The sequence below is a fragment of the Nothoprocta perdicaria genome, unplaced genomic scaffold, assembly GCF_003342845.1.
Source record: "Nothoprocta perdicaria isolate Ctin4 unplaced genomic scaffold, notPer1 scaffold_72, whole genome shotgun sequence".
In the NCBI taxonomy this organism is placed as follows: domain Eukaryota; kingdom Metazoa; phylum Chordata; class Aves; order Tinamiformes; family Tinamidae; genus Nothoprocta; species Nothoprocta perdicaria.
Genome location: NW_020455999.1, coordinates 3,164,633 through 3,184,375, shown reverse-complemented (window position 1 = coordinate 3,184,375; position 19,743 = coordinate 3,164,633). Strand labels below are relative to the sequence as shown.

The window sequence follows — 19,743 nt, the reverse complement described above, 5'->3', positions numbered from 1 at the left end:
GCTGCTTGTGTACTTCAAAGTCATGTTGTACTGGTCTTCTGAGGAATTTATTCAGTAAAAACAACCAAAAAAGTTTCATTAAAAATCTTCATTTATGGCTTATCTTTGGGCCCACATTTGCACCTTCCAAGATGTTATGTCTTGAGGAGCCCATAAGCAGGAAACCCAAACAAATTTATTTGCATTTGATGATGACACTTCTTGACAACGTAGGAGATTTTGATTGCTGAGCCAGACATGTCCTCAGGTTGAAATCTGTGTTTTTCCATTACACAGTGTTTCCACTAATTATTCCAGACAGGGAGGCCTGGCTTCTCAGTATCTCTCTTGGTTTTTTTTCCAGGTTAGTTCAAGATGTGAAGTGTTGGCATTTCAGAGAATTAGAGCAGTGCTATCACTAGTTCATTGGCATAGCATGGAGTGTTTGCAGGGTGGAATGTAATTGGTGCATTGCTTGAAGACTGTGTGTTAAAATCGAGTTGTCCTCAAGGCATATGAGCAAATGAAGTTGATTTGAGCGTTTTAAGATGTGGAGTTTCTTGCTGTTCTTTAATTACTGGCCTGAATTGATTCAGCAACTCTAAGGTCACTTATCTATGATAATTGCATGCAATTCTATCGGCCAGTGTAATCAATGTATCGCAAATATTCTAGATATGATGTTTTAAATGCGTTTAAAATTTGTGCAGACCTTTCTAAATGGTTAAGGTATATCTGATATAATTAAACTTAAATATTTTGTAACTTCCAGTTTTAGGGGCTTTTTTCTTCCCGAAGAATGTTTGTAATGTTTATAGTATGTATAAGGGAGGATAGGTACTCACCATTTCTTTTTTGGGATTACCAACAGCAGACTATCCATCAGAAGTTCTGATTGTTCGATTACTTTATTTCAGGATATTGATTGGGTACAGACAGAGAAACATGTGTTTGAACAGGCATCCAGTAACCCGTTCCTCGTTGGTTTACATTCATGCTTTCAAACAACAAGTCGGTAAGAACTGAAATTATTTTGTCTTGAAAGTCTTTTTTATTTTCAAAAATAGTTAGTCTAGTGTATCAGTCCTGCAAAGGCTTGAGTGTTGTTGTGTGTTTTTCTCCTGAAAATAGCAAGGGCTCCTATTACTCACACCCTTCACAGTTGGGAATGAGTTGACACATGCAATTTTAAATTGCAGTTTTTAGTAAGGCACTAGATGCCACTAGATGGGAGAAGAAATTTGGAAATGGGGAATATCTGGGTTGTTTTAGCAAGCTAAACTGTTACAATTGTCACTATTTATTTTATCCATGAATTACTTGCTTTAGTCTTTATTCCTTGGCAGAAGCCACTGAAGGGTGTAATGTATCCAACAATTGTTCCTAGTTTACATTTTTCCATAGAATACCTAAGGGCATTTTAAGTGCTTCAAAGAAGTATTTTTTTAAAGAAGGATGTGCATATAAATAATTACCAAGAATATGTTTTAAAATAATCTGAAACTGTAATAACTGAACTGCTTTCCAAATACACTGTGTTTTTGTTGAAAGGAATTTTCAACTCAAGGAAACGTAGGTGTATAAGGAATTGCTGTTTTCTGGGACAGCTTCAACTTTCATAAGGTCTTGCTCAGCATGCTTCTATTTTGAAGGTCTCTCTGACCTTGGCAGCATTGCCACCATTGTATTTTCCCAAGGATGAACCATTCTTGCAAAATATAGAAGTGGTGGCTCTTGGTTCCATCTATATTTCTTAGATAAAATTCCCCATATGGTTTTTCCATCAATCTCCAAAAATATATGTGAACTTGTAGAACTTCTTGGGTTGTACAGGAGCATGCCTAATGTCACCCAGGAGTCTAAAGTGCCTTGATCGTACGAGAGTCCTTAGGCATTCCTGTGCTTCTTCAGAGTTCTTGAGTTGAAGTTTCTTGTGCATGTGTGATTTGGCTGTCTAACCTGTTGGTCACACCAGCTTTAGTTTTCAGTACAGCTAAACAGTGGATGTACATGAATTGGATTTTTTCACACTTCAAATCATGTAGGCTGAAACTGCCTTTACAGACAAAACTGAGCACTTTCTCTTCTAGCAATGAATATATGCTAAGCATATACTATGAATGGCAATTCTCTGGGTTTTTCAGTCAGCTTTGTGGTTTTCATCTGCTCTTGTGACATTACTGTATGCATTTCTTCCCATTTACTGGGAAAAGTGGACATCGCTTTCATTAGTTGTGTATCTTTTATGTTGTTTTAGATGGTTCTGCAGATTTCCTTTGCATTTAGTCCAACTTCTTTTTATATTTTCATTTGAATGATGGTTATGATCCTCCATAATATAGGTCAGTTATGTAACAGGCGGGCTTTTGTTTGCTTATTTTTGTTTTGCTTGATTTTTTTCTTGATTTTTGTTAGTCTGAGATGAAAGCTTAGTGTAATGCAGGAATGAAACTGGCTTAAATGAGAAGACTAGGTGGGAAGGGAAGAGTGATTTATATTTTTCTTGAGAGCTTCCTTGGAATATCTTAATTGTTTTATGTGTTTTTTCAGATTGTTTCTGGTCATAGAGTATGTAAATGGGGGAGATCTTATGTTTCACATGCAACGGCAAAGAAAGCTTCCTGAAGAACATGCAAGGTATTTTCTTACATTAGAACTGCTTCCTTTTTGTTATTTTTATTAGCTTGTGGCATATTAAACAGTTACAAAACTTTTCCATGAGAGGATATTAGTTACAAAGAAAAATATAGAAATAGATCCCCATTTTATTTTTTTCATTCTATTTTTTTGGTATTGAATGCAATGCTGTGGAAATAGATGTTACTTTTTCCACAGAATATGTGTTTTTTGAGAAGAAATCTTCATGTTCAGTTGCCATATTTGAAATGTTGAAGATGTAACTTATTTTGATCTTGTGTTGAATTAATCAAATGACAACGTTAAGAATGAAAAAAACTTTGTGGGGTTTAGTGCTGCAAAAAAAGTCTTGTAGTCCTTAAGCTGAAAATACAGTTTTTGCATCTTTATTTGAAATGATCAGAAACAAATAATGAGTATGCTATACAGGTTCTGTTTTCTTCATTAGTGAAATAGGAAGAAAATTAATTTGCTATGTTTGTTTTAAGGAATCTTTTTAATGTATATGAATTCAGTATTGATTATGAATAAATGTAACTTTTTGGTATTGATTAAAAAGCTGTTTGTAAGTCGATGTTTCAAGGTGTTTAAGTTGTATCAACCTTTATGTAGTCTGTTAATTTTTCTSCTTTGTTATTTCAGATTTTATGCTGCTGAAATTTGTATTGCTCTAAACTTCCTACATGAAAGAGGAATAATCTACAGAGATTTAAAACTAGACAATGTTCTTTTAGATGCAGAGGGGCATATCAAATTAACAGATTATGGCATGTGCAAGGTATGATTTTCTTTCTGTTATCTTTTTCTTTGTAATGCTGTGGGGTATATCTCTGGTAATACTTGTTATTTGGATACTGCATCCAGCAATGTTAAGTAAAACTTGGAGTCATTACACTTGTTTTCTAAAGCTTGTATTACTGAGCCGAAATTTGGTTATTGAATACCAATTTTACTTGAAATTTTACTTTTGGAAAAAACCAACCCAAGTAAACTTTTTATTGATTGTTACAAGTGATCTGGGGGAGCAAAAAAAAAAAAAGTTCCAAGTTCAGTATCCAATACAGACAGCCTGCTTTTATACTTGCACTGTATTTTAGGATGCTAGAACCACTAGAGTTTTCTGGGTAGGTTGGTTTTGTCTCTTGGCCTAATGGCTAAGCTTTTGTGTATCTTCCTATGTGACTCGAGTTAGAAAATGCAAGTTAGAAAATTGCTTAACTGCTTTTGTGTGTTCAGGAAGGATTAGGCCCTGGTGACACTACAAGCACTTTCTGCGGAACACCAAATTACATTGCACCAGAGATCCTCAGAGGTGAAGAATATGGTAAGCCAAACTAAAAAAAAAAAATGACATTGTACTCACAAGAACTTTAATTTGCAATTCATTATTATAGTTTGTTTCACATATTTTTATCCTTCATTTCCTTATTTTTGTTCCATTATATATTGTGAAAATTGAGTGCATATTGTACAGTTTTGTTGTCTTATAGCACAAATTTCAACTGCTTTAAAAAAAAAAAAAGCTCTGAAGTTTGATCCAGTGATACAATAAGCCATGATGTCCTTCTTCAGTGAAAGGAGAGGATTATGTGGAACTGGGCCATTAATCTTGTCAGTAAGAGAAACCCTAAATTCAAGGGGCCTTGGCTGAAACCTGTTCAATAAATACTTGCAGGATTCAGTGTGGACTGGTGGGCTCTTGGTGTATTGATGTTTGAAATGATGGCGGGAAGGTCTCCATTTGATATCATTACTGACAATCCAGACATGAATACTGAAGATTACCTCTTTCAAGGTATAGCCATTTTGATTATTTGGGGGTGAATTATGATGAAGCTAAAATTTGTTTAAAAATGTTAGTTCAGTAGTACCGTTTAGCTCCTTCTGTTTGCAAAATTTAAAATATTTACCATATCGTCGTATTGTCCAAATGTTAACTTAGAAAAACAATATAGTATTTCATTTAAAACTGATGGATGTTCCAAAACTGAAAATAATACTGTTGTTTTTAAACCTGTAACAGTTATTCTTGAAAAGCCAATCCGGATTCCAAGGTTTCTTTCTGTTAAGGCCTCCCATGTCTTAAAAGGATTTTTAAACAAGGTAAATGATGTTCTTTTTTAGAATCTAAGATCTGGAACTCAGGGCTTTTGTTGAAAAGAATGTAAGTTAAGAAGTTTATCTGTTTACTATTAGAAAAATCTATAAAAGCTTGGCATCTTGTCTGTTTAAATACTACTTAAGTGCTAAATTGCTGAGGAAAATTTTGCAGTACAGAACTTAATTTAAAAGCCTACTTTGCAGTTAATGATGATTGTAGACCTATGTTTATAAACTCTTTTCTGTTACTAATTATTCACTTAAGCTGATTGAAATTAGTTGAACCACTGTCACTTATAATACACAGCAGTATGCAAGTCTAGACTTTATTTTGAGGAAATGTGGCAAAAAAGTTTAAAATGAAGTTTCAAACCTACTTCATGTATTTAAAAAAATCCCTTGATAGTCTTCATCCCTGTATCTTGCCAGCAGCTTGCAGAGTGCTGGGAATGATGGAGTCAGGTAGCTGGACTTTGACAAAAATGCAGTCTTTCCTTGCTAACTGATTAAAGAGCATGTAACAGCAGTTTCTTTATTTGTTGCAGGATCCCAAAGAAAGGCTTGGATGTCAGCCACAGACAGGATTTTCTGATATCAAGTCTCACACGTTTTTTCGCAGCATAGACTGGGATCTGGTAAAAATAAATTACTTCTGTTTATGTGTTCAAAAGAAACATGTTTGTATTTTCTTAATTGTCTGTGTGTATACAAATATTTCCTTAAAGAAAAAGGAGTATAGGATGATTTTGATTCAAGTATAAAAAAAAAAAAATCCTTTCTCTAGAGAGGATAATGTAATGGATAAAAGTATGATAAAATTCTGATCTTTTTCCCCAAACTTTATGAACATTTGCAACTTATGGGTTTTTTATACGTAATGAATTATACAAAACAGTTGAAGAAGAAAAATCTCAAAGCCTTGATGGAGCCATTTATTTGCTGGTTTGTATTCGCAGCTGCTGTGAGCTCATGTGCCAGTGTTCTGCTACTGTAACATTAATCTGGAATATGTGCAAGGCGCCTGCAACTGTAGCACGTAGGACTTGTGCAGCTCAGGGTGGTTGCCTTGTATAGTCCTGTTTGAAAGCACTTCCAACTCCTTTGAGGAAAAAAGGGGATCAGCAGAGGTAGCCTCTGGGAATGCCATTCTAGTACTTGTTATTTTCTGTTGCTTAGAAGCCTTTTTACCTTGAAGTTGTAGTTGATTTAGCCAGCAGATTGGGTAAGGTATAGAACCAGTTTATACTCAAACATGGAAATATGTTACAACTCAGGGTAGTTTATTTGTAATTCACATTAAGAGACTGAATTTATAAATTGTGTAACTTCAGATCAGAAAGATTTTTCAAGAATGTAGTAGGTTTTATTTAGATAAATAGGATCATGCCTTTGGAAAGGAGAAGAGAAAAAAGAGAGATGAACCTTGAATAGCTTAAGCAGTATGATTATTTAAATGATTATTGCCTTCAGTTGGGTTCTACTTGTTGCAGTTTTACTGCACTTGGTATAAGGCAAGTTTTAGGCTCGTGGAGTAGACTGCTTACATTCCTGTGGCTTTGCAGGCAGAAAATGGTATTAAATTTGTAACTTTTTAAAAGCTTCTCTTGGTAATAATTGCGCCTACTTCAGTGTTCATTACACAAAATCATCGCAGAAACTACCCTGATTGTTACATTGATTGTTTTATGGTTAAAGCATCAGTGAAGTCAGCAACACTACTGCTTTTATTACACTTTTAACATTTTGTTGAGCAGTGAAAATAGATGGCAATTTTTTTTTGCCACTCTTAAGCCTTAAGAAGGGTTACCAAATGTAAGCAGCATTGCCTGTAACAGCAGGAGAGGTTCAAGGAAGAGAACTGCACAATTACTACTTTGCTTTGCGACATAATGTTCAGAACTTCATCGCTGATGTTCTTAAGAGAAGACAGGGCATTATATGTGAAGCCAGTGTTTTAATATACGTGCTGTTTTCAAAGATATTCGTATAGGGAGTCCTTAACTTTGTCAGACATCCTTTTATTTTATGTAGCTCTCAAGCCTGGGTTATGTTCCATTATGCTACCTACCTAAAGGTACTACAGTGCTATATGCTATCCCTAACATCATGCACTGCAGTTTTATTCAGTTTTTCACGTTTTTGAAACAGGCTATTTATTTGGCCTTTTTTGTATAAAAAACCTAAGTTTCAACTGGCTCTTCTTGGGCAACACTTGAACTGTGTTAACTTTAGTTATGATTTTTACCTCTTTGAGAAGTTTGTTAATGTGTTGAGACTTACTCCGTGGTATAGTTCACAACTCATACCTTTGTAGTCATTCTCTTCAAACTTAAGTGCAAGTTTTTTGATTACCACATTTTCAATGTTTCCTCAGTGCCAAGCAAGTGCAGTGATATGTTCTAGCCTAGACCAGCTTTCCTATCCACTCTGTTAATAGTCTAAATAAATAATCACTTTGGCCAGTGCTCTTCACCTATCACTTGCATTGTGTTTACTATTTATCTCAAGTTAGATTGGGGCGAGTGTAGGTTGTTGGGTTTTATTTTTTCTTTGAATACATATCAAACATAAAAGCATGCCAGGATAGATTAATCACTCATGTTTAGCAGTATTGTAGATACAGACCGTCAAAGAGGAAAACCTAATGAAAGTGTTTTGTTGTGCGTGATGGACTGAGCTGGCAATAGTGTGTACATTTCCTTTCTCAGCTCACACATATTATCGTGTGTTCTGACTGCATAGCTTGTTCTGAGTGATACTAGATGACCTTTATGGTGTGCATAAGCTTGCTATTGAATTTCTTGTGAGAACACAGTATTAAATCTCCCTTCTAGGGTAATATATTGCCTTATAGAGCCCAAGCATAAAAGGAAGGAAAATATTCCCATACTAAAATATTGGAATAACCCCTGCAGAAAAGTTAGTACTTCTGATAAACTCACATAAATAACATACATTACTGACACAGACATCCAGACAGGAAGCTTTAACCTCATCTGTTTTAGAAGTTTGCCTTTTTTTCAATGTATCCATTGAAATTGTTTGTTGTGTACAAACAGTGAATAGAAACCTAAAGATTTTTTTAATCTTAGTGGGGGGAGATGYGCAACCTGCAAAACTACCATTTCCTTAAAACTCATCTTACTGACAACTGAATAGTAATTAATAGAAAGTTGGGATTTGCTTTTGCATGAGCAGATACCAAGAGCTGTTTCAGAAAGTTAAGAATTACAACTGGTGCTAAATGTTGTCCAGTATCTGTTATTTCAGAGTGGTGAAACAATCAAAGAGAGGGCTATCTACTGCTTCCTTAGCAAAAGACATTTAGTTGTTGGCTAATAGGCTGGTTAATATAGTTTAATTTTTTTATATTTGCCTAGTGAAATAATATTGTGAAACCAGAACTTAAGATTTTTTTTCTCACTCTCCATACAAAATAAAGCTATTAAAACAGTCTTATCACTTTGTTACTTAGTCACTGAGGATTTTTTTGCATGAAAACTTTTGATTTTCCATTAGTGTCAATAGGTCTTTCCAAAGGGAGTTTTGAATGTTGATTTTTTATCTGATATTTCTCTAGAGGAACGGTGACCTCCAGTGGCCAGCAAGGCTAATCCAAACTGTATATACTACGTAGGCCATAACAGATCAGAATAATGATCAAGTCTGGTAGCCTGTCTCTATCAATGCCAATACCAGAAGCTTCAGAGGAAGGTAAACCTGGTTCCAACTGCTCGGCCTACAATGTTTCTCATAGGGATAATTTAACTTCCTTACAATTCATGTAGTAGGCAATTTTCTGCCCTGTAGCATGAGTGTTGATAGAGCTTGTATAGATGTTTCCTTAAAAAATAAGGTCAGAAAAGTAGTATGTCTTGTATTTTAACCACAGTTTTAAGTATGAACGTCTGGGGTCATAAACTCCTTGCAGTAAGATGGGGGATGGAGGGAGGTAAATAAAGTTCGCTTTGTGTGATTTAAAAACCAAAACAGCAATGCAGAGAAGGCAGAAAGAATCATTTAAACCAGAACTTCATTCTGAAATAACTAGGCAATTTATTCTAGAATCAATGGCATGCACTGTTACATGACCAGATTTTTTAACAGTGATTAAAGTATGAAATGCAAGATAAATATTTGCCTTCCTCCAAAATATTGTTTGCCCATACATGAACTCACAATTTTGCACTGGAAAAAAAAAATTCACACCATTTTCAAGGATTTTCTTAAAGACTTTAATATTGAATTTAGTAAACATAATACTAAGTCGGGTAGCCTAATCATTATCAGTGAAGACAAAGCTCTTGAGCTTGCAGAGACAAATATTTCTGAAATGGTCTCTAGCCTATGTGGAAGTTTTGAGTATCATTTAGCTGTAAACTCTTATACAAGCATTCTGTGTTTGTTTGCTTATGCCACACTACTGTTCTTTTATTATTATTTATTTGGGAAGGGAGAGGAATAAACTGGTACCATGGAATCTGTGTCTCTTAAGGATCTAAGCAAAGGCTTCCCTCTTTCAGGAATTACCAGCATCACCTGTCACAAGTTATGCAGTGCATTCATATAGGTGCCTGTGGGAGATGTTGCTATTTGGGATTTTATCTTTGCATTTGATATGACTTTCAATTCTGCCCACCCTTCCCTTGCAAGGGAATCTGTGCAAGTGTTGCATCCCTGTTATGATACAGCTCTGAGAGTCTCCCTGTATATTTTTACAAAGCCCATAGCAGTGCAGCACTTTAAATCTGTAATTTCTAGCTAGATGACCTTTTGAACGAAGAGGATATGTGATAATAAGCAGAACACTTAGTTTGGGAAATCCATGCTTATTCTGTTCTCACTTTTCAATGTACATAGTTACAGCCTTGTTAAGGAGCTTTGTATGAATGCAGGATTCTAGTTGTGCAAACCTTTTCCAGAACTGGTTATAACTAGGAAGTCTATGAAAATCYATGGTTTTATCTTATTTTTAAGATATGRTTGCAACTGAGTAAGATACTGTGGTTTTATCTTTTGAATTGATAAATTGAGGGCAAACTATAAATTTCACTTTTTTTCTTGTTTAATATCAACTCTTGAAATTTTTGCTGCAGGAATTGTTTATTTTATAAAATACATTTAGGTTCCAGTTATCTTAAAGCAATAGTACTTTTAAATTTAGCTATAAGGGGATAGGAAGTTAAACATTGTACAGTTCATTTGCCCCTTACAACACCAATCAGTTGTGACCCTTTTCATCAGTGTTTGCTTTTGATAGGTATGTGGAGCTCTAAGATATGATATTCTGTTTCCTGTGAAAACAAGCATTAGGGGGTGGATAAGATAGAATCAAGCTACCTGCTTAGTGAGGGAAGATGGGAGGGATTAACCTTTTTCCACTCTGTATCTCAGAGGCAGTTGTCTGATGAGGGCACTTGCATTGGCTGACAGTCAGTAGTGAGATACTTCTGGACTAACCTTGCCCAAACCAAGAGTTCCTAGAGAGACMCGAGTTTTGTAGGAGACGGGTGTGTGATCATGGGATGGGAGGGAGAGAAGATGCAAGATGTTGGATATGAGGTTAGTATTTTGATTAGTATTGCTGAGAGACCTGAGGCCAGAATTCAGAATTACTTATTTCTAAAGTATTAATTTTAGTTCATCCAGGTCAGAATCTGAAGTCATTACACTGGCTTCTTCAAGGAAATAGATTTTTTTTTTGTTAGGCAACTTTCAAATGACAGAGTAATGCCAAGTAAACTTAGAACTTTAGAAGAAAAAGATAATCAGTTGCTTGTAATTTTAACATCAGTTTCTGAGCAGATTTGTCTTTAGGGTTATAACATTTTTTATGCTTAGCAATTATGATAATATATTCATTAAAGTAGAAAGATTTCTTCATGGCTACTGTTAGTGTTTCATGCCTCTCACCATTTTTTAAGTAGATGCGATGACCATCTGTTAATTATGAAAGATGTTCTTGCTTGGTAGTAGTTCCATTCTGAGTGGGTGCTTTTACCAGTTTGCTTGCTAAGGAATACAGATTTCTTGGTTATTCCACTATTTCTAACTAGTAAGGCAGTACAATGCATAAAACTACAGGTTATGTTTTAGAAAGTGCTCCCATACATAATTTTTCTATAATAATTAATGCTGTCTTTTTTACCTCTGTAACGCTGCATTCCTGAACTCTGTATGTGTGTGTATTTTTATATATACTTTTTAAAAGTATACAGTGTGCCCATAATATACTGGCAGCCATGGACACTAGTACTTGATCAGTCATCTTCCTGTAAAACATGTAGACATTTGTAAGACAAATCTAACTAAAACGATACGAAGAACTGATTGGATCTCTCTGAAATGGCTTTGAATTTTAGCTGTACTAGAAGTGTTTCAAGCATTTGCTGTACTGTTTGCTTATATCTAGTGTAGTTCAGTTCACATCAAGTTATGATTTAAATTCCTCTCTGATGTTTAGTACTGTTTGTCTTTTCTTGCCTTTTTTCAGAGTTAGCGCTTTGGAATAGGCAGCTAACTTTAAAATATTTTTTCCCCCTTAACCAATGTTTTTGAAGATCAGCAGAAGGAATGTGTTGCCTTTGCTTCCTCCCCATCCTTTACAATGTAAAAGAACTTTGGAGATTTGGTTACTGTTTATTTTGGGGTACAGTATGAAATTTCAAATCATGATTAAATGTGAGCTGTGTGTAATAACTTCAGGAAAATGAGTACAAATCCAATAGAATAATTAACAGACAAGTCAGATTAAATTAATATGGGCTGATTTACATGCAATGTATGTTTTCTAATGTTACCACATGAGGACTTTGGAGAGGGGGCTTATGACAGGATGAAAACGAATTATATAGTAGAGGCAAGTGATGTGAGTGGAAGACTTCTGAATATGTCCTCAATTTTAAAACTAACCCAGATTTATAGCAACAATACTTTCTTAATTTACATGGTGAGACACAGGAAACTTTCTACGCTTTTTATTTTTTATTTAATTTTATTTATTTATTTATTTTTATTTAAAAAATAAAAAAGTGAAATAAACTTTTTATTAAATCTGATTTTTTTCCAGTCCAAAAGACTTATATTTAAAATACAGCAGTAAAACAAATAGGCCATATACCATTTAGTGTCACAATCTACTTGACTAAAATTTAATGTCAAATATTAAATGTTATTTTTCATCAATATTAAAATTAAGAATTGTGACTTGAATACATATATAACCTAGAAATGACATATGTTTTTGGATTTAGTAAATACTCAGTGTTCTATTTCTTCTCTTCCCCATTGTAATTCCTCTTAGCTGGAAAAGAAGCAAACAATGCCTCCATTTCAGCCACAGATCACAGATGATTATGGTTTAGATAACTTTGATACACAGTTCACCAGCGAACCTGTGCAGCTAACCCCGGATGATGAGTATGCTTTTCTTTTTTGTCAAATACAGTTGCATATCAAGAAATATTTACAAGTTACAAAGTTATTTTGGGTGTTTTAAGAGAATAGTGTGCGCTCAGTATTAGATCATGGGATGAGATATTAGTGAATTACTTGTATTTTCAGAAGCTTTCTTCCACTTATGGTTCTTACTGTTTCTATACCACTTTGCATACATGATTTTTTGTAAGGTATTGTTATTTAAAGAAGTACAGGAACACAGTAGTTCTAACTGATAAATTTGTATTTCTTTTCAGAGATATAATAAAGCGGATAGATCAGTCAGAATTTGAAGGATTTGAATATATTAATCCCTTGCTGCTGTCAACAGAAGAAACAGTATGAAGGCATGTCATCTGTGATGTGGACAATGTGAATGACCTTTTAAATTTATCCTTAACTACAGTATATGCATGCGAGGCTGGGAACTGTAAGATTTTGGATGGAGACCAATGATTTTTTTAAAAAATTGCTGCTGAAAGTCAAAGAGGAGACTAATGATTTTGGTGGGCGTCTTCCACTACCTAATGGTTCTTAATTTTGGGGCACTGACAAAACTGGCTACATTAATGAAGGAATTTACATTTTGTGCCTGTTTCATGAAGAATCAAAAACATTCATTGCATCCTCAAAGAAAAAGAGATTCTGAATGACTTGGAGATCTTCACTCTTTCTACAAATAATTGATGCAATGAATTACCATTTGAAGAATATTAGTGTAACATCCTGAAGAATAAATGTATTACGGTGGTGTTGAAGCTTATTTTTGATGCCTTTTTTTCCACAAGTGATACCTGTCTAAGTGTCTCAGATATATTTAAAAGGAGTTGTGTTTTATTAGCAATCAAAACATAAATTTGGGTACAAGATTTAAGTGCCTAAATGGATAAACTGCATTGAAGAATTATTACAAATTTGGAACATTCTTAAACTGGGTAAGTTCTGTTTGTTAATATTAAATATCCATTTACATATGAAACACAAAGGGCATAGCTACATGTTCATTTGCATCTATAGAATTTGGAATGCCGTGTAACTCAGCAGTGTTAACTCCAAATTAGAATTTACAGTATCAATTCCAGAATCTGTTTTAAACTCAATATTTTCAAAAGATACAGATTCAAAACAAAAAACCACCCTTGCAGGCAAGTTTCTGAAATACTTAAGCAGTGCCTACACCCACAACAATGTTTTTTGTTGTATACTAGATTTTTTAAAAGTATTTTTTATCAACAGTACAAATATATTCAGAAATAGAGCAAAAGCATATTAGAAGATAGCCTTAATGTTTAAATAGTACATCTGGAACATCTGTAACATACTTTCCTGATAAAGCACACCTCCTGCTTACATTAAACTCTGCTTGAAAATACTCAATGTATATTAATAACTGATCATCCTCCACAAGAAAGGGATGTTTTGGTAAAATGTTTTGCATCAAAGTAGTAAGTTTTTTAATGGAAAAAAAAATACCTGAGAAATTGTGAAAAGAGGAAGATAACCAGTGAATCTATTCTCTTGGAAACTGGGAGGGCAGGGAGGAAAAGGGTGGGAAAAGGACATTATGTTGGAAAGATTTAATAACTTATCAGCTTAGAAAAACTCATGTCACTACATTTGAGGACCAGTAGGTGTGTATTCCTGTCAAACTCCAGATGCTTGTAAAGATTTACCTGCCTTTGCAGGTATGAGCAGCAGAGGCAGTATTTCTTTTTGCTAGGTTTCCGATTAACTATATAGTGTGACTGGTGGGCATAGGGAAAAAAAAAGGATTGGGAAAGAAAAAATGAGAAACCCTGTGCCATGACATCTTACCTAATTTGGCATAAAATGCAGGATATGCTGCAGCATTCTCATTATCTATACATTAGCATATGCTTTTCTCAGGGTACGGCATTGCATTAGGTGCTGAACATGACATCTTCTGGATTTGCATCTGAGTCATGAGGTGCTAGGATGAGACTGCCAAGACATTTTGTTTAAAATTAACCGTCAATTAACCTACATTTTTGTATCTCCTCATTAGCCACAACTGTGTAGATCTGTGGTCATTTAGTTCTATTTAAACCCATTCAGATTTAAGTTATAGGTTTCTCTCCATTGAACGGTAGCTTTTTATATAGAGCAAGATGTGTTTTAACCAGCATTAAGTAATGTAACCAGTAAGAAATACTTGCCTCAAATGCCTGGACATTAGATACCTTGTTATGCAATGAAGGAATAATTTGCTTTTTTTAATTGTAATCAAAAGATTTAAACTTCAGTTACTTCCACCTGACTTTTCCTGGCAATTATTTAATGTACACTGAATAACTTCTCTTTGAGTATATAATCAAATCTCTTGGTTATACAAGTTAACCGATCAGTCAGCTCATGTATGGAAGTGCAGAGATCACGCTGTCCTTTGACAGCCTGAGRCATGGGTCTTAGAAATGGAAATAAGGAAGGGTGGGCAGTTATTTTTCTTTAACCTTATTTCTAGGTGGTCAAAATCTTTTGCTTGGAAGGGAGAAAGACATATTTGCAAAATAAGCATTTAAAAATACTTGATTTATTTAAAAATATAAAGCATTTACAATTTGCTGTGTTGCCAAATAGTTTCTAATTACAAGTTTGGTTCCTCATGTGCAAGTGTATGAAAAATGTTCTGTTCATGATGAAGGGGAAATTTTTTATATGAAGTACTTGTTTTATAAATAAAGGAAGATGAAGGATGTAATTAAATGTGTTTGAAAAATCTTAATATATTACAAATGGATCTGGTAATGATATATAGTTGTCTTATTTGAAAATAGTAAATGAAAAATCTAGCTAATTTAATGATTGTAAAACAGTAAATATGTTCTTGTAGTTTTGTATAATTAGTTGGGATCTTTGCTGAACAGTTTTAATTGTGCAGAAGATGGTATACTAATCCATAACAGTTAAGATCGTTTATATTCTTGCACAACTATTAAAGACTTTAATGAAAAAGTTGACTGTTATCATTTATAAGTAAACTGAGCTGTGTCCAGCTTGTACTTCTTTACTAGACCACATTATAAATTACCAAATTAACTATGGCATTTTAGCTGTATTTTGATATTTGTTTTCAATGCCTATTCTGTGGATTCAGATCATAGTTGATTTTAAATTGAAGGTACAAGTTTATTATGATAAACTACATTTCAATATTCAAGTATTTTTCTATCATAATTTGAATTTCATTTTTACTTTATGAGAAATTGATTATAAAAACAGTTGAATGATGCACAGCCGTCATTCTTGCATATAGTGCTTTGTGAAAAGAAGTTAATTTGAACTCTAAGGCTGTGACCTGAGACTTGATGTATTACATGAATAAGCCAACTTGTTTAGTAGCCTGGGAAGTGAATACTTGAGGCAAATGAACAACCTACTTTTTTTTTCCCTCCTTCCCTTCTATTTGTTATTACTAAACTATCACTATAAATAATTATTGACCGTGATGGGGAAAAAGTGCTTTTCTCAAATGTATGTTTAACTGTTACTATGCTTAACTGTTACTGTTATGATTATTTTCATTTTCCTTTTTGGAAGCATTGGTTTGGTTTGCAATCCTTAGGAAAGTTTAAGACATGGATGTATTTCCTTGGCACAGTTTTTCCTTTGAGAAAGGCTCATCCTGGGGCATGTGTCTTCGCTCTTCATTCCTTTGGTTTTACCACACTACATCGTCTGCGCTTTCAGACAAGCATCTAGCAAGATGACCATCAATATCCAATTGTGACAGCCTGCAAATAGAAACAATTATTTCAGTGAGAAACAAAGTCAGCTCAGCTAAAAGGTTTCAGATTACTTGCTAAACAGCTACATGAGATGAACCTGTCTAGCTTTAAAGTTAGCTTTCAGCTACTGAGAATGCTGATTTTAAAATGTTGGTAGATTTACAATACAGATTTCACAGAAGTCTTTTTCTAGTCAATATTTCAAACTGCTAACTAAATATACTAGCAAGGTTTACCAGGGAACTCAAATTTATCTTTATTCTGAAGTGTTACAATTATAATACTTTTGGCTGAATTAGAAGCAGGTAATTCTGGCATTTCAAAAGTGGCACTTCAAGACTCTGATTTCCATGTTTGCTTTTGTGTAGAATGCAGCTAAAACATTTTTTTATACTCCAAAGTTATTTAAAAAAAAAGACTTACATTCCATTAAACTGCATCAGACATATTGGACAGCTGTCAAGAGCTAAAGCTCCTTCGCTGTGATCTTTGGTCTTTCTATTACAGCTTTTAGTTCCAGGCATGCTGACAAGAAGGGAGTTCCTTTCTGCAGGTATAGATGTGGCCTCACCAAATGAAATGCTGCCTTCATGTGTTCGTGCTTGGGACATGCTGCTGCCGTTTTCTTTCTCTCTGCTGTTCTGTGTAGTCCTTCTGCAGGGCTGGGGAAAGCCAAGAAGCTTTGCAGAGCTTTGTGCTGAGGCCACATGGTACATAGAATACTTATGTTGGCTGAGTTTACATGACTGAGGATTTGCATCCAGTTTTGAAATAACTTTTGAGCTCTCCCCAACCGTATTTTTGGTGTGGTCTTTAAAAGTTACATAGCATGCTTTCTCTGCTGTGGAAGATAAGCTTTCTGGTTCATCTGCTTGGCTGTAGACTTCAAGTAAATGGTTGGTTTGGCTTTCTGTTATCTGAGAGGAGCTAAGATCTTCTGGGTTTGGATGTTTTTTTTTGTGAAAAGTTGGAAATGATATCCATTGGAAATCTTTCATTCCAATTTTAAAGACTTCTGATTGTTGCAGGTTTTCTTCTTCTGAACTCTAAAATACACACAAAATATCTTCAGTACGAATGCAGTTCAGTCCATGTGTCAAAAACAAGGCTGTGCATAATACAGAAACTGAGAAGGGCAAACTCCATTAAAAAGTATTTAGACTGCTTGTAAAGTAATTAAGAACTTTTTCCATGCAATTTACGCATTATATCTCTTCCTTTTATATTCCTAGGCTGATAACTTTGAATGCAAATAGGATATTCTTATTATGCTCGACATAGGCTAAGGAGGGTGGAAACAAAATAATCAAGGTTGTCGTTGTTTACTCTGGATACTCAAGGGGGAAAAAAAAAATTCTTCCTTGAGGACTTGCGCATTTTTGTGTTGTGATACTGCCTAATTCAGAGCACTTATGTTTGTCATTAACCTCTAATTCTTGTGTTTGTGTAATTAACTGATGTTAGTTTGCTTTTTTCAGTGTTGTTTCTGTAGCAGAAACTAGTGCTTATGCGCAGTCCGTGTATGTATACTGGGTCTGAGAAACGTTCTGAAGCACTAAATTTACGACTGTGTGTGTGCATATGGGAAAATCCATCAAGCTGTTTTTATACCACCTATAAGCCCCACCACTGTGTGTAGTGCCTAAACAGTGAAAACCCAGAACCCATTTAAAATCTGTTCTAGATTTTCTTCTAACTCTTTAACATCATATTTCAGATCAGTCTTTTAATCATGATAACAGTGCAGAAAACACATGCTACCTTTTGCAAGAACTCTGGAAAGTTGCACACTGTTTGCCAAGTGGTGCATTTTAAATCTGGATTGACAGCTTCTACTAGTAATATCCATGTTTTTTCACATTCACTTAAGWCTTCTTTTTCAAACCAGCAACAGTTGTCAGTCACTGTCCTGTAAAGAGAGAGAGACTGCTAATTTGTGGGAGAGGTCAGGAGTGAAGGAAATATTTTCTATCAATTATTAATGTCTTTCTTAATTTACTTTGCTATAGCATTAACATGTAAAGATCCTTAATCCCTCTTTTTTTTAAGCAATAGTTTTAAAAGTGAAACAGTGCACTAGTGCAGTGCCAAATGAATTTAGTTATCTTTCAGCCCCCTTCAGTAGTAAAATCTTTGCAACTTCTTCCTTTCTCTGTACTGAGTACAAGGAAATTGTGATTGAAAATACATTTAATGCACAGGAAGCCCCTGAGAAAGATTAAAGTATGCACAGCTAGAAAAAAAAAAAAAAGACCAAATATTTTATACTATTACAGATGTATAAAGCAACTTTAAAGAGGGGATTATGGAGCTGCAAAGGCTCTTTCTCCAGGGTTCGTGAACCTGTTTCTACAGGACTTGAATCTGCTGCAGCCCCGACTGCGCGCCTCCGCCGAGCATCGCCCAGCGCCTCACGCACCAGCCGGCGGAGGCGGGAAGCGGCTGCCGCGCGATGGCCCTCCCGCTTCGCCGCCGCGAGCAGCCCTTTCCCACCGCGTCGGGACTCACTGGCGCCGCCCGCGAGGCTCCTGGCCCGGCCTGGGCTCTGTCGGCGCCTTCCTGGGTTTGAGGCGCAGCTTGGCGGCTCCTTCCTGCGACATGGATGATGCCGCGTCCCTCACGCGCCCCCCTCCGCCCCTTTTCAGGCGGGGCTCCCTGCCGAGGGGGTGGCGGCCTCAGCGGCTCGTGGGCGGGGCGCTCTTCCCGCCCCTGGGCGCCTGGGACCGGTTGGAACCGGTTGGAGACGGTTGTTCCAGCCCCCGTTTCGCCATTCCGAAGTGCTGAGGCGCGTGCTGTTGCGGGGAGGTTCGCCTCGCTCTGCTTGCTCACAGCAGGGGCCATGGGGTCGACGGCGCTGTAGCTTGCCTGAAAAGTTGCTTTTTTTTGACATCTCTGCTGTACTCTGTGCTGCTAGTAGCACCTGAGGTTCAGCAGCTGGGGACTCATCCTGCTCAAAAGTCATTATTTGAGCGTTAATTGTAATTAAATTTGTTGAAAACTGTTGCACGTGCTGTATCTTAGTATATGTGGGACCTGTATGTATGGGTTTTTTTTTTTTTTTTTGGTATGTATGTGTATGTGATTACTGTGTTTTATTTGGTATTCTTTAGGCAGGTTTAATAAATTGGGGTATTCTGTATTTCCTTGAGAGCATTGCTTGGTGCTGTAAGCAAGTACGTGAAATGAGGCTCTGATCTGGATGAAATGGCTCCGGCATGAGCTGCATTTCATTTTTGTGCTGAGGGCAACAATGTGTTACTGTGGTAAATGGGTGTTTCTGTGAGGCCGTGTGTACAGAGAGAGGTAGAGCCTCTTACTATAATCAGTACATTTAAAAGGGGCTAATGATTTTAATTTTCTGTAAGAATGAGGGTAAAAATATAGAAAGATGTGAAATGTTTGGTTATTAAGAGGAACTTCTCAAAAGAAGTAAACTAGCTGAACACAATGCTAGAATACTAGCATGGTAAGCTAAAAGGGAATGAAATTGCGAAAGAAAAGATGATAGAAAGCTAATAGTTGTGTAGCCCATATCAATATTTCTTACAGCTGTAAGGGGACCTAGGAAACCCTGTCTCAGTTACAGAAAGAGTCTTCTCTCTCTCTCTCTCTTTTTTTTTTTTTGTTGTTGTTGTTGCCTGCAGGAAGGGCAGTCTCCCAGATCTTTCCGGCAGAACAAGGTGAGCTGAATAAAAGGCAAAAGGGAAGAATTTAGGCACGGTGTGGGAAGAAAGGTGGTGATGGCAGCAGACATAGAGCAAAGAATAGTGAGAAGTGTGTATAAATGAAGCAAAAATTTAGATTGAAAGCGGCAATCAACCAAGCAAGTGCTTGAAAATTAGAT

The 19,743-nt window shown here is 35.7% G+C and overlaps 2 protein-coding genes across 5 annotated transcripts in view; one reads left to right on the top strand and one right to left on the bottom strand.

Annotated features, from left to right (window-relative positions):
• The window catches only part of PRKCZ (protein kinase C zeta), a 32,392-nt gene extending 19,405 nt beyond the window's left edge, over positions 1-12,987 (top strand). For 3 of the 4 annotated variants that reach the window (XM_026051149.1, XM_026051153.1, XM_026051152.1), the window contains 9 exons: positions 897-994; positions 2,530-2,616; positions 3,259-3,394; positions 3,853-3,940; positions 4,292-4,411; positions 4,640-4,719; positions 5,262-5,351; positions 12,020-12,135; positions 12,411-12,987. In XM_026051149.1, the coding sequence (XP_025906934.1) occupies positions 897-994; positions 2,530-2,616; positions 3,259-3,394; positions 3,853-3,940; positions 4,292-4,411; positions 4,640-4,719; positions 5,262-5,351; positions 12,020-12,135; positions 12,411-12,498 (903 nt within the window). In that variant the 3' untranslated portion in view covers positions 12,499-12,987. Of the gene's footprint in view, positions 1-896; positions 995-2,529; positions 2,617-3,258; positions 3,395-3,852; positions 3,941-4,291; positions 4,412-4,639; positions 4,720-5,261; positions 5,352-8,296; positions 8,387-12,019; positions 12,136-12,410 lie in introns of those variants that run through there. The other variant, XM_026051150.1, reaches the window with a different exon arrangement.
• Positions 12,988-15,459: 2,472 nt separating this feature from the next.
• FAAP20 (FA core complex associated protein 20) lies at positions 15,460-18,499 on the bottom strand. Its single transcript, XM_026051112.1, has 4 exons — positions 18,408-18,499; positions 17,661-17,808; positions 16,323-16,945; positions 15,460-15,905 (listed from the first exon to the last, which is right to left on the bottom strand). The coding sequence occupies exons 1-4, from the start codon at positions 18,497-18,499 to the stop codon at positions 15,833-15,835; spliced, it is 936 nt and encodes a 311-aa protein (XP_025906897.1). The 3' UTR covers positions 15,460-15,832.
• Between the last annotated feature and the right edge of the window lie 1,244 nt (positions 18,500-19,743).